This window comes from Haliotis rufescens, unplaced genomic scaffold (assembly GCF_023055435.1).
Source record: "Haliotis rufescens isolate VD_foot unplaced genomic scaffold, xgHalRufe1.0.p SCAF_6, whole genome shotgun sequence".
In the NCBI taxonomy this organism is placed as follows: domain Eukaryota; kingdom Metazoa; phylum Mollusca; class Gastropoda; order Lepetellida; family Haliotidae; genus Haliotis; species Haliotis rufescens.
In genome coordinates this window covers 19,883,669-19,898,003 of record NW_025964334.1, presented here as the reverse complement: position 1 = coordinate 19,898,003, position 14,335 = coordinate 19,883,669, and the positions used below count along the sequence as shown (strand labels likewise).

Sequence of the window (14,335 nt, the reverse complement as noted above, 5' to 3'; positions counted from 1 at the left end):
CCTCACCCGACGTGCCAAGTCCATTTACCACCCTGATGCCCTCAACAGTTAACTGGACCATCTCAAGGAAACCTTCACGTCCCTCAAAAGCTAAATACCCACCTAGTCTCCAAAACCATCCGCAAGTCCCTCATGAACTCCGATCCCAGACCCAAACCTGCCCCGTCGCCCATCAGAATCATCATACCCTACCAAGGCCCTGTCACTCATCAGATTTCCCGCTTCACCAAGAACAAAGATAACACAGATATCACCTTTTCTTACGGCAAGTCCATCAAGACCCATCTACAAGCTAATGGCAGAGGCACAAGCAGTGTAAGTCCCAACCCCCGAGGATGTATATACCAGGTCCCCTGCAAATGTGGCCACCAGTACATTGGAGAAACCCTCAAACATCTCATCACTCAAAGAACGTCAGACCTCTGTCAACAATTAGATCTGAAATCCGCTATTTCAGAACACATCCTCAAGAACCAAAGACCATAACATCATGTGGGAAGCCACCAAAGTAATGTCTATCAACAACAACAACAACAACTGGCGACAAAGAAAACTACAGGAAGCCATTGACATCAGGAGACTACAGCAAGCCATGAACCGTGACCAGGGAACCTATATGCCTCGTACTTGGGACTTATTGCTTTGATCTTTGTCAGTGCGAATTATCTGGCTGGCTTCCATATGTCCATTTGCCTATTGCTATTTCCATTCTTTTACCTGTCAGTGCTTATTACCGCCAGCCTCCCGTTTGCCCACTGTCCATTGCCAATTAGCAATCAGAGATAATTACAATCCTGGCTTCCAATTGTCCATAACTATCAGCGATAATTACTGTAAAGTGTTGGCTTCTATTGTCTATTGCTAATCACCTATCAGCGGTAATTATCTGTTGGCCTCACTTGTTAGTTTCCACCTTTTGTTATCTTATTACCAGCACCAGCACCAGCACCAGCACCAGCACCAGCACCAACACCATCCAGAGCCACAGCCACAGCACCAGCACCAGCACCAGCACCAGCACCAGCAACAGCACCAGCACCAGCAACAGCACCATCCAGAGCCACAGCCACAGCACCAGCACCAGCACCAGCACCAGCACCATCCAGAGCCACAGCACCAGCACCATTCACAGCACCAACTCCAGCACCAGCACCAGCAACAGCACCATCCAGAGCCACAGCACCAGCACCAGCACCAGCAACAGCACCAGCACCAGCACCAGCACCAGCACCAGCACCAGCACCATCCAGAGCCAAAGCCACAGCACCAGCACCAGCACCAGCACCAGCACCATCCAGAGCCACAGCACCAGCACCATTCACAGGACCAGCTCCAGCACCAGCACCAGCAACAGCACCATCCAGAGCCACAACACCAGCACCAGCACCAGCACCATTCACAGCACCAGCTCCAGCACCAGCACCAGCAACAGCACCATCCAGAGCCACAGCACCAGCACCAGCACCAGCACCAGCACCATCCAGAGCCACAGCACCAGCACCAGCAACAGCACCAGCACCAGCACCATCCAGAGCCACAGCACCTGCACCATTCACAGCACCAGCTCCAGCACCAGCACCAGCACCAGCACCATCCAGAGCCACAGCACCAGCACCATTCACAGCACCAGCTCCAGCACCAGCACCAGCACCATCCAGAGCCACAGCACCAGCACCATTCACAGCACCAGCTCCAGCACCAGCACCAGCACCAGCACCAGCAACAGCACCATCCAGAGCCACAGCACCAGCACCATTCACAGCACAAGCTCCAGCACCAGCACCAGCACCAGCACCAGCACCATCCAGAGCCACAGCACCAGCACCATTCACAGCACCAGCTCCAGCACCAGCACCATCCAGAGCCACAGCACCAGCACCATTCACAGCACCAGCTCCAGCACCAGCACCAGCACCAGCACCAGCACCAGCACCATCCAGAGCCACAGCACCAGCACCATTCACAGCACCAGCTCCAGCACCAGCACCAGCACCATCCAGAGCCACAGCACCAGCACCATTCACAGCACCAGCTCCAGCACCAGCACCAGCACCAGCACCAGCAACAGCACCATCCAGAGCCACAGCACCAGCACCATTCACAGCACCAGCTCCAGCACCAGCACCAGCACCAGCACCAGCACCAGCACCATCCAGAGCCACAGCACCAGCACCATTCACAGCACCAGCTCCAGCACCAGCACCATCCAGAGCCACAGCACCAGCACCATTCACAGCACCAGCTCCAGCACCAGCACCAGCACCAGCACCAGCACCAGCACCATCCAGAGCCACAGCACCAGCACCATTCACAGCACCAGCTCCAGCACCAGCACCAGCACCAGCACCAGCACCATCCAGAGCCACAGCACCAGCACCATTCACAGCACCAGCTCCAGCACCAGCACCAGCACCAGCACCAGCACCAGCAACAGCACCATCCAGAGCCACAGCACCAGCACCAGCACCATCCAGAGCCACAGCACCAGCACCATCCAGAGCCACAGCACCAGCACCAGCACCAGCACCAGCACCAGCACCATCCAGAGCCACAGCACCAGCACCAGCACCAGCAACAGCACCATCCAGAGCCACAGCACCAGCACCAGCACCATCCAGAGCCACAGCACCAGCACCATCCAGAGCCACAGCACCAGCACCAGCACCAGCACCAGCACCATCCAGAGCCACAGCACCAGCACCAGCACCAGCACCATCCAGAGCCACAGCACCAGCACCAGTACCAGCACCAACACCAGCACCAGCACCATCCAGAGCCACAGCACCATTCACAGCACCAGCCACAGGACTATCCACAGCCACAACTCCCGAGTCAACGAAGGACTTCCTATCGCCCACGTAGGAGATACTAAGTCCGACGTTTGAGATAGTTATTCTAGTCTATACTATCTACTACGTAGGACTTCCTATCGCCCACGTACGAGATAATAAGTCCTACGTAGGAGATAGTTATTCTAGTCCATACTATCTACTACGTTGGACTTCCTATCGCCTACGTAGGAGATACTAAGTCCGACGTTGGATATAGTTATTCTAGTCCATACTATCTACTACATAGGACTTCCTATCGCCCACGTACGAGATACTAAGTCCTATGTTGGAGATAGTAAGGCCTACGTAGGAGATAGCAAGTCCTACGTAGGAGAGACTAAGTCCTACGTATATAATAAGTCCTACGTCGGAGATACTTAGACAAAAAAAATCACCGTGGCCCTACTACGCTTCCGTAGTTTCTCGCCTTGTAATGTAGGTTTCCAAATCATTGTTATTCGAGCATATATTTACACGATTCATTCGAGTGACTGTAAGCTGAATAACGTTGCTTTTGGCATTATCCAAGAGAGGACAACTCGACTGTACATTCCACAATGCCTCCGTGTTAGGAATCACAAGTACCCGTTTACTGGTTGGCGCCGCTGTGGGCAATATAGAGCCATGTGAAGGCGGCCCGTAAATAATCGTGTCAAATCACACACTGCAGCGGAAGGTCCGGGGTTCAATCCCCGACCGCGTCATACCAAAAGACGTTAAAAGATGGTACTTGTTGTTATTCTGTCTGGCGCTCGGCATTAAGGGGCTAAAACAAGGACTGGTCGGCTCGGAGTCAGTATACTGTGTCTGAGTGGGGTATTCATGTTAAACCGCGACATGGTATCTCAGTGAGCTGGCACTATAAATCGGCATCAGTCCGGACTAGTACAAGCAGCCACACACACACACACACACACGTGCAGTAATCTTGGACGCGACGTTAAACCCAATTTCACCTCACCTCACCTTTCCTAGATACTATCATCACAATGATGATAAATTTTCATTCATCTATAAATTTCTATGACCACGGCGACTATTTCATCTGAGTATAGACCGTGGTCTAGTGGATAGTGCCCGTAGAACGTAAGGTCGGTGGTTCGATCCTCAAAAGACGCTTGAAGATTGTACTTCCTGTTGTGCATGCACGTCGCTCTTCATGCATGCATTAATATTGAACGCCACGTTAAAACCTGTTTGACCTCACCTAACTTGGTTGTTTTTTCACTGTATTTCAGCAAACTATCTGATAATTATACATATTAAACACACACACACACACACACACACACACACACACACACACACACACACACACACACATATATATATATATATATATATATATATATATATATATATATATTCACAGCTGTATCATTCAAACAGATAATTACAGAATAAGCGATCAACCCCTTTTTTAAATTGTGTCTTACAGTTTTAGGGATAGCTACAGTTATACGGATCATATTAAATGCATTACCTCAATACAAAACGACGAGAAAAATAGTTACTGTGTCAGCCGGAAATCACTACTCCAGATAATACACTGAAACAAGTACAATAGATACTGTTGATATCGTATCGGTTTCCTTGTTTTTTGTCTGTATGTTACACTTCACGAGGATTTGTAAACACTTGAGCATGGGTGAAACGAGGATTATTTCCTGGTGTCAAGGAAGAATATTACTTGCATTTGACGAGACCAGGAAAGTTTTAAACGTTCCAGCTCTTGCGTTTTCACGTTCCTTCTTTCCTTATCAGTTTGTCATAATGCTTTTGTCCGCATATTTTGAACCCAATATATTAATACTGTGTAATTGATAGTGTGAGAATTGACGTGACAAAATAATAAATTATCCCTGGGCTGCGTGTAGAGAGGGCAATGGCCCTGAGCTGAAGATGAGCCTAAATAATATTTTTAAAAATAATAATAACCATCATCATCATCATCATCATCATCATCATCATAATACATGTACATTGTGGAATTACGCCACCAGCATCATTATTTATTCGTCCACAAAGATATTTCCAATTTTTCAATTCCATGCCAAACGGCAAACGACTATTCTACCGAACGTGTTAAGAATGGCCTATTTATTGTTGATCTGTCGCCGTCATATCTTTACTCACATCCCCTTCAATTGTACGTCAATGTACCGACTATAGACAATACACGTGGAACATGTTTACCAGCGAATCACATGCAATACAATCAATCACATGCAAAATAACATGATCGTCCCTAGGCTACGCTGGTGGACGGGCGTTATCGAGCGTCTCGTGACGGAAGCACATGACCGGCATATGAGCTTTCTAGATAATTTCATACTATAAAGCCGTGCACATTGCTGTCATCAGCCTGCTCCACCACCAACACGAGGTAATGTACATACTTCTTGATTTCAGTCTCGTAGTTGTCGTAGTAGAACTCTTGGTAACTGGATCGCAAACAATTGTATATGATGTTCTTTACTGAATTAGATATAATGCTGTATTTTTTAACATTTGATAGATCTAGGCTGTATTACTAAAGTTTAAGTTTAGCTAATACGCTGGTAATACGCTGGTAATTCATTCTGCCGCGGGGTGGTAGGGTAGCCTAGTGGTTAGTGCGTTCGCTCGTCACGACGAAGAGTTTGGTTGTCCGGACATGGGTACAATGTTTGAAACCTATTTCTGGTGTCCCCCGCCTCAATTATTTACAGACCGCCGTCATAAAGCTGAAATATTGCTGAGTCCGGCGTAAAACAACAAACACACACTGATATAATGGAACTTACTCACTCACTTATTCAATCACTTATTGTCGTTGTAGATGTTCAGATACGCTGTTGTTGCCCTTCTTGTGGCCGTTGCCGTCGCCGCCCCTCTTGACCACGCCTTGGATGGCGAGTGGGAGATCTTCAAACAGACCTACAACAAGGTCTACTCCACGGAGGACGCTATCATCAGGTAAGACACTCCTAAACACCTACGCTCCTGAAGATCTGGGTTATAATAGGTCTTCAGCAACCCATGCTTGCCGTAAAAGGCCACTATGCCTGTCGTAAGAGCCGACTAACGGGATCGGGTGATCAGACTCGCTGATTTGGTTGATTCATGTCATCGTATACCAATTGCGTGGATCGATGTTCATGCTGTCAATCACAGGATTGTCTGGTCCAGACTTGATTATTTACAGACCGCTGTCATATAGCTGGAATATTGCTGAGTGCGGCGTTAAACAACAAACAAGCCAACCTACACACTTTCCACACCACCATCCCTCCCTGTTTAACGCTGCACATACGTTACGTTACACTGATAGAAAAAGTAGGACATTTTTCTCTTACTGAAACTTGACAGCTGGGTAGTCCAGTATTTCGAGGGTTCGCTCGTCAAGCTGAGAACTTGGAAGGCGATTTAAAAAATCATTAATTTAATTTATATTTTAATGAAAGGTTTGTATAATCAAAACGCATCTATGATACAGTTCAGATAGTATTAATTTATCTCAATTACTGGCGTCTATAGAAGTTTCGTACTCGTAAAACCAATTTGAAAATATGATTGAACATTACTTATGATAAGTACATAAGAACCCTTATTTCAAATAATGTTTTGAGCACACGAAGATTGGGGGAAATTTGTATATAAATATAATTGCTATGCTACATTCCACAAGTACAAAATTACAAAAAATGAACAATACCAACTTCAACATGAGTGACAATACGTTGTGAGTGTTTTTTACAAACTTTCGTGTGACTTTGTGATACTCAGAGGTCAGGGTACGTGTTACGTACAAGATAACTAGACCAAAGGTGCGGACGGCTGATAACACTCTTGTGATAACGTTCCAGTGATAACTCGTCGGTCTCTGACAGAACATGTGTTATCTTCAGTTGACAGAATGAAGGTCCGATCTCAATTGTTATCATGATGGGTTGTTCTTAGCCTCGTGGTTCCTAAGTCGCACGTCACACGGTAGACCGGGTTCGATCCCAGCATGATACAATGACCCAAACCCAGTTTGGGTGTCCAGTTTCTAGAAGTGCGTGTGTAAATGCTTAAAGAGTCTCAACCAACATACATGTTCACCTCCCTTTAAGACATAAAAACATGTGTCCCCACTTTAGAGGGGAGGTGAAATGGGGTTTAACGTCGCGTCCAAGATTATTGCACTTATATAGCGACGTGCATGCACGTGTGTGTGTGTGTGTGTGTGTGTGTGTGTGTGTGTGTGTGTGTGACTGCTTGTACTTGTCCGGACTGATGCCGATTTATAGTGCAAGCTCACTGAGATACCATGCCGCAGTTTAACATAAATACCCCACTCATACACAGAATACTGACCCCGAACCGACCAGTCCTTGTTATAGTCCCTTAATGCCGAGCGCCAGACAGGGTAACAACAAGTACCATCTTTTAACGTCTTTTGGTATGACGCGGCCGGGCGGACGCTCTACCACTAGACCACGGAGGCGGTCTCTCCATTTTAGATGCTACATATGTACACCTTCGTGTCCATTTCCTTTCTCGATAATATGTCATCATTTAGAGAGAAAACAGATATCGTCAACCGATTGTCGTTTCTTATATATAAAAAACCCAAATTGATTGCCGAATACCATTTATTGACAAGGAAACGTGTAAGGAAACCATACATACATGAAGCTAGACTTATATACAGTGTGTGAAATTGTTATTACACAATACATTTCTCTCCTCTAAAAGTGAAAAAAATATTTCCCTGATGCTTATTTCAAAAGATTTAGCTGGACTTGCTTTTATATAAATCTAGGTAGGTTTCATAAAATTTCATAAAATACATTTATTCCACAGTCATGGTGCAGGGCAAACATAAAGTGTATTTTCAGATGTAAAAATTTATTAAAATGCAACATTGCCAAGTTCTCCATGTTTTACGTTTGTTAACCGAGTCTTTTAGTGTTTAAGTGGAAAGGTAAACTTCACAGTTTTCCTAAGTACAAAAGTGTTTTTATCATACACAACTTCATACCGCATCTGGCGTCAAACTGTTTCCTTTATAACCTACACCATTCGTCACCACTCGCCTCTTTCCGTAACCGCTATTCGGCTTGTCCCGGAAAAACACGAGTTGGTCACGAAATAACCCAACACCTGTCATTCTGCTGAACAAGTTACGGAGAGGTGTGAGTCGACGAATGGATCTTCCTCGACTTTTGCAGCTATCGTAAACCTAGACGGTGTTTTACGATTGTCGTAAATATGCCTCCCACCTATTTGTGAAAGATGACAGTATAGATGTGATGTGAATATGATAAATAAAAGCACCAACTTTTTAAAAACGACTCAATCATTGGATATTTGCAAAAATATGAAAACTGAAACTATGAAGAAAACATGCTATTATTAATTGTAGGGTTATCACAGAGGACGATATCTATGCGTGGTCATGTACCCCGAGCCGACAGGAATTGGCAAACTCAGGGTACATCATACCCTATCCCCTTCGTGATAGGCATACACCGAATTTATCTTCCCACCATTTACGATAAAATGCGAAGCGTTGGCATGTCGCAATTTTACCGAGCTCCATGTTTAGGCGCTGTGCATCACGTACATCTAATATACATTAGGTGACGTCCTTTGCTGTAAGGAGCTTGAATTACATCCATAACAGAGGTAAACAAACTGTCTGTTTCCATGACAGCTGGGAATATCGTTCCCAGCCGTAAAACGTTGAAGCGGGTCAAATGGAAATCAATAAAACCGTTACTGACCGGTAAAAGTCAAGTATTTTACAAGTAAGTGAAAACATGTCTGATTCGTGACTGTTTGATTCCACAGACGTCTGGTCTGGGAGAGCAGTCTGAAGTACATCCAGCAACACAATCTGGAAGCTGACCGCGGTCTTCACAGCTACAGACTGGGGGTCAATGAGTACGCAGATCTGGTGAGTGGAAATTCAGATAACGTCACGTGACGTCGGATAACATTCGGGCCAATGGGTCAGTGCGTTGCTCCAAATGATGGATATCTCATTAGGACACAAGCAGGTATCTGAAGTGTGTCGTTAAAGGAGTACTCTGCACCACGTTCCAGCGTCAAGTCTTGGTCTAGACGTTGTACTTTATGCCATGCGTGACCATGATACACGTCCCTGCCTAATTAGGGTAAAAATTACAAGTAACATTTAGATACAACTATTTTGTCTCCCTGACCCCAGAGAATAACTTTAAAATAATAAACTAAGTCTAGAATGATTTGGAATATCTAGATGTTGTTCTAGGCTCCATTTGTATTTTATTTTCTATTTTGTCGATATATATTTTTAAATTGGATAAATTTATTTCTGGGACTACATGTTAGTCAAAGATAAGTCAAAAAGTCTGAGTTAAAAACACACCTGAGTTTGAACGACTTGAAACACTCCTTTTTTGTGTCCATGTGCCGGAATCGACGTCCCTTTCAATCTCATTAAAATCAGATCTAAGTTCTGGTACCGCTTAAAAAAGATCTGAGGACATTCCATCACGGGTCACGACAGAACGACCTTTCGCGAACTTTGACCGACCACTGAAATGACTAACAAGAAGTCGACATCAGCCAATTAGAATGCAACTTTCTCGAGCTTTACGGCACTCGTTTCAACCGGGCGACTTCCATTTCAGACTACGCTTGAAAAATATGTTGACACAGTTCTCGATTAAAATTTAGAAAACTGAACAAACGAACATTCCGGAATGTCCAATATATGGTTGAGATTGTATGGCAGTGCTTCCCACGTACTGTGCAACGCCTCCTCCGTTCAAATGGTTATCCAACGGAAGCTAGAAATAGACGATAATTTGGACGGAATCACCGTAATGGGATGTCCTCAGATCTTTATTTCGCGATAGCGAGAACTAAGATCTGATTTTAATGAGATTGGGTCCCTTTCTGCACAACAGAGAAACAAGCGCACATAAAATCATTCATGACACGGTACACTACACAAGAAATATTTGTAAGGAGTTGGCTGTGATGGATTTTGTGTTTGTTTGCAAGACAAATTCGTCTTTGAAATTAAAATTAAAATGTTAACGTATATTATTTAATTACCAGACTTCTGAGGAGTTTGTGAGACAGATGAACGGTTACAGAATGGTCAACAGAACCCGTCGTGGTGCAACCTTTCTCCCACCCAGCAACCTCGGTGACCTTCCCACAGAGGTCGACTGGAGAACCAAGGGATACGTTACAGAAGTCAAGAACCAGGTACAGTGAACGGCTAGAGTACCGCCCACAGATGGATGGGTGGATGAATGTTTCCGTGAGGAATATTTGCATAATTAGGGCGCTCCTTACTAGTGCCTGTTTTAGCTGGTGGGTTTCAATGCCAGTTATGTTCTGAATATGTGTGTGATTTAAGGAAGCTGGTATGGATTCATTGACCTACACCTACCCAATGTTCCAGCTTCAGTGCTGTCTAAGGAAGCTAGCATGACTGACTTGACTCACACCTATCCAATGTTCCAGCATGACTGACTTGACTCACACCTATCCAATGTTCCAGCATGACTGACTTGACTCACACCTATCCAATGTTCCAGCTTCAGTGCTGTGTAAGGAAGCTAGCATGACTACCTTGACTCACACCTATCCAATGTTCCAGCTTCAGTTCTGTCTAAGGAAGCTAGCATGACTGACTTGACTCACACCTATCCAATGTTCCAGCTTCAGTGCTGTCTAAGAAGCTAGCATGACTGACTTGACTCACACCTATCCAATGTTCCAGCATGACTGACTTGACTCACACCTATCCAATGTTCCAGCTTCAGTGCTGTGTAAGGAAGCTAGCATGACTACCTTGACTCACACCTATCCAATGTTCCAGCTTCAGTGCTGTCTACCTATCCAATAATCCAGCATGACTGACTTGACTCACACCTACCCAATGTTCCAGCTTCAGTGTGGTTCCTGCTGGTCCTTCTCCGCCACAGGCTCCCTGGAGGGTCAAAACTTCAAGAAGAATGGACAACTCGTGTCTCTCTCCGAGCAGAACCTTGTCGACTGCTCCAAGCCTGAAGGTGAGTGATCATTTAACCGGTACCGTTACAAATCCCCATAGCGATGCATATGCGGATGGTCGAGAGGAGGATACAAGGTTGCGTTCCCACTTTCTTTAAGCATACCTAAGATGTATACGCACACCAATATATCTGCATCATTTGGTGAAATGTTTTTAACTTATAAGTTATGTGCCTGGAATTGTGAAAAATAGCGTTTAAACTATATCTGCCACCCGCCTCGGACATATTTGACAGAATGGATCTGAACCTTGCGTTTGTTGGTTTGTTGTTTGACGCCGGACTCAGCAATATTCCAGCTACATGACGGTTGTCTGTATATAATCAAATATGGAACAGATAATACAGTGATTGACATCATGACCATCGATCTACGATGTTGGGATACGATGACATGCATCAGCCAGATCTGACCACCCGATCTCCTAAAAGCAGATGTTGCTCAAGACCAATTCTAACTCTTCCATTCCTCCATCAGGTAACCATGGATGCGGCGGGGGTCTGATGGACTTGGCCTTCGAGTACATCAAGACCAACGAGGGTATCGACACCGAAGCTTCCTATCCCTACAAAGCCAGGGTATGTTACGGATTTATAAAAAACTAAACCTTGCCATTACAAACGAACCCAGTACATAAAAAATCATTAATTGTCGTGCATGTTTATTTATACTGCTTCATCAGCCGTGTTTAAGCGGGTTTTTTCAAAACGAGTAGAATACAAACAATGTACTAATGTGTATTTGCCTGGATTGATATTGTCATTGTATATATTTGTCATATCGATCATATTTCTTGAAGAAAATGATATTTCATATTATACTTTTTAAACATTTCCAAACATATTCTCACAAAAACTAAATGTTCCAGGACGGAAGATGCCATTTCAAGAAGGCTGATGTTGGCGCCACCGACACCGGCTTCACTGACATTCCCCACAACGACGAGAACGCTCTTCAACAAGCTGTTGCCACCGTTGGTCCCATCTCTGTCGCCATCGACGCCAGCCGTCCCACCTTCCGTCTATACAAGACCGGCGTTTATAACGAGCCCACGTGCAGCTCTACCCGTCTTGATCACGGCGTGTTGGCAGTTGGCTACGGCAGCAGCGGCGAACAAGACTACTGGCTTGTGAAAAATAGGTACTTGCTTTTGACTAGGGCTTTAAAAGACACAGCAGGAATTATAGTATGATGTTTGTACGAGCTGTACTTTTATAAGCTAGTTTGCTGCAATTGATGCATACATTGATTATGATTAATGGGGATGTTCTTGACCTGGTCGTTTTGTGCATTTTAATATATATTCATTTAGGCTTATCATAACTGTTATTATCACCACAAAAATGCCGTCGGTGTTGCTATTTTTTTTATCGTAGTCGTCATCGTCCTTACTATCATCGTCGTAAGCATCGCCATTAAAATATTATTATTATCATTATTATAATTATTTACAGATTAAAATAAAAAGGACTATTATTATTATTTGTTGTTGTTGTTGTTGTTGTTGTTGTTGTTGTTATTATTATTATTATTATTCGTGTGTTTCAGTTGGGGCGCCAGTTGGGGTGACGCGGGCTACATCAAGATGTCCAGGAACCAAGACAACCAGTGCGGTATCGCCACTGAGGCCAGCTACCCACTGGTGTAGAGTGGCATCAATCTGTTCAGCTTGTCCGTACAAGTGACGACCAGATGTCGTACATGATAAGAGAATGGAATAAAAGTGTACATACATATTATCATGTGTCATTTTTTATGCCAGTAAGAGTTTCGAATTCAGCGTAAACAAATTTTCAATGCAACATACCATATGATTATGATGGTCAATATAGGACGAAATGAAAGGAGAAGACGTGTACACTTGTTCTTTCTGAAGGGGAAAAGAGGCAGGAGTCATATGTCTCTGTTGGAGCAGACCGCCTACGTGGTCTTGTGGTAGAGCGGAAGAGCGGAAGGTCCGGGGTTCGATTCCCGGCCGCGGCATAACAAAAGACTTTAAATGATAGTACTTGTTCTTACCCAGCCTGGCCTCGGCATTAATTGGGTTAAAACAAGGAATGGTTGGATCGGAGTCAGTATACTGTGTGTGAGTGGGGAATCCATGTTAAACTGCGGCGTGGTATCTCAGTTGGCTAGCACTTTAAAAGCTCTATTTGCCCGGACTATTATAAGCAGCCACACACCTATGCATGCACGTCGCTATGTAAGTGTAATAATCTTGGTCGCGATGTTAAACCCCATTTCACCTCACCTCTGTTGGAGCAAGTGTTGCCAATTAGGTCCCTTAGTTGCACAAGGATCTACTAATTGGTTTCACCTTAACTGTCCTCGTGAGTTTCACTTAACCCGTCCTCATGGGTTTCGCCTAACCTGTCCTTGTGTGTTTCGACTTGCCCGTCCTCGTGGGTTTCACCTAACCCGCCTCATGGGTTTCACCTAACCCGTCCTCGTGGGTTTCACCTAACCCGGCCTCGTGGGTTTCACCTTACCCGCCCTCGTGGGTCTCGCCTAACCTGTCCTTGTGTGTTTCACCTAGCCCGTCCTCGTGGGTTTCACCTAACCTGTCCTCATGGGTTTCACCTAACCTGTCCTTGTGTGTTTCACCTAACCCTTTCTCATGGGTTTCACATAGCCCGTCCTCGTGTGTTTCACCTAGCCCGTCCTCATGGGTTTCACCTAACCTGTCCTTGTATGTTTCAACTAGCCCGTCCTCATGGGTTTCACCTAACCTGTCCTTGTGTGTTTCACCTAGCCCGTCCTCATGGGTTTCACCTAACCCATCCTCGTGGGTTTCACCTAACCTGTCCTCGTGGGTTTCGCCTAACCCATCGTTGCGGGTTTCACCTAACCCGTCCTCGTGGGTTTCACCTAATCCACTCTCTTGGGTTTCACCTAACCCGTCCTCGTGACTTTCGCCTAACCCGTTTTCTTGGGTTTCATTGAACTGGTAAACGTCTATATTTAAAATTCCTAAGTGGTGCCTTAACACTGAAACCAATTTGACACTCAAAATGTAGACCCAATAACAAAAAAAATGTAATAAATTAGAAGTTGTTTGAAGAAAGGCTGAAGCAAAACACTCAAACACTCAAAACAAGCACAATACCTCGCTCTTTATTACTCCATTGCTCAAGGATGTTGTGTACCTTGGACTAACACTACCCACACTAATGCCTCCGAGAGAAACCCAGCCATGAATAATACCCGCACTTAACCCCGATGTCAACTGATTGTTCAGCTACCTCTGTCCGCCTTGCAGGGAACAGGTAATAGTCAAAGGCTCTCATGCAGGCGATAGACAAACACGTAGACTGGTGTTGCACGGAGTTATATTGTCGGGGGATTATGTAGATTGCATTTTAAGAATCAAATTCATGTTTAAGCTTACTAGGTGATCGGTTATCACGTTTCTTCCTTGACGACTGTAAACTTAAAGTATTTGATATCCATTAAGATTTTCA

General features: G+C 45.0%; 1 protein-coding gene across 1 annotated transcript; it reads left to right on the top strand.

The window, feature by feature from the left end:
• The first annotated feature begins 5,066 nt into the window (after window positions 1-5,066).
• On the top strand, window positions 5,067-12,613 carry LOC124113683 (procathepsin L-like). Its single transcript, XM_046474159.2, has 8 exons — window positions 5,067-5,217; window positions 5,653-5,789; window positions 8,652-8,757; window positions 9,909-10,061; window positions 10,750-10,873; window positions 11,352-11,452; window positions 11,743-12,014; window positions 12,423-12,613. The coding sequence occupies exons 2-8, from the start codon at window positions 5,653-5,655 to the stop codon at window positions 12,520-12,522; spliced, it is 993 nt and encodes a 330-aa protein (XP_046330115.1). The 5' UTR covers window positions 5,067-5,217; the 3' UTR covers window positions 12,523-12,613.
• Window positions 12,614-14,335: the final 1,722 nt, after the last annotated feature.

What these genes read in the sequence shown, in the direction of transcription:
- LOC124113683 (XM_046474159.2), top strand. Translation starts at nt 5,653, where the DNA reads ATGTTCAGATACGCTGTTGTTGCCCTTCTTGTGGCCGTTGCCGTCGCC. An exon ending in ACGGAGGACGCTATCATCAG is followed by an intron (nt 5,790 to 8,651) that starts GTAAGACACTCC and finishes TTGATTCCACAG; the next exon opens with ACGTCTGGTCTGGGAGAGCA. An exon ending in TTACAGAAGTCAAGAACCAG is followed by an intron (nt 10,062 to 10,749) that starts GTACAGTGAACG and finishes CCAATGTTCCAG; the next exon opens with CTTCAGTGTGGTTCCTGCTG.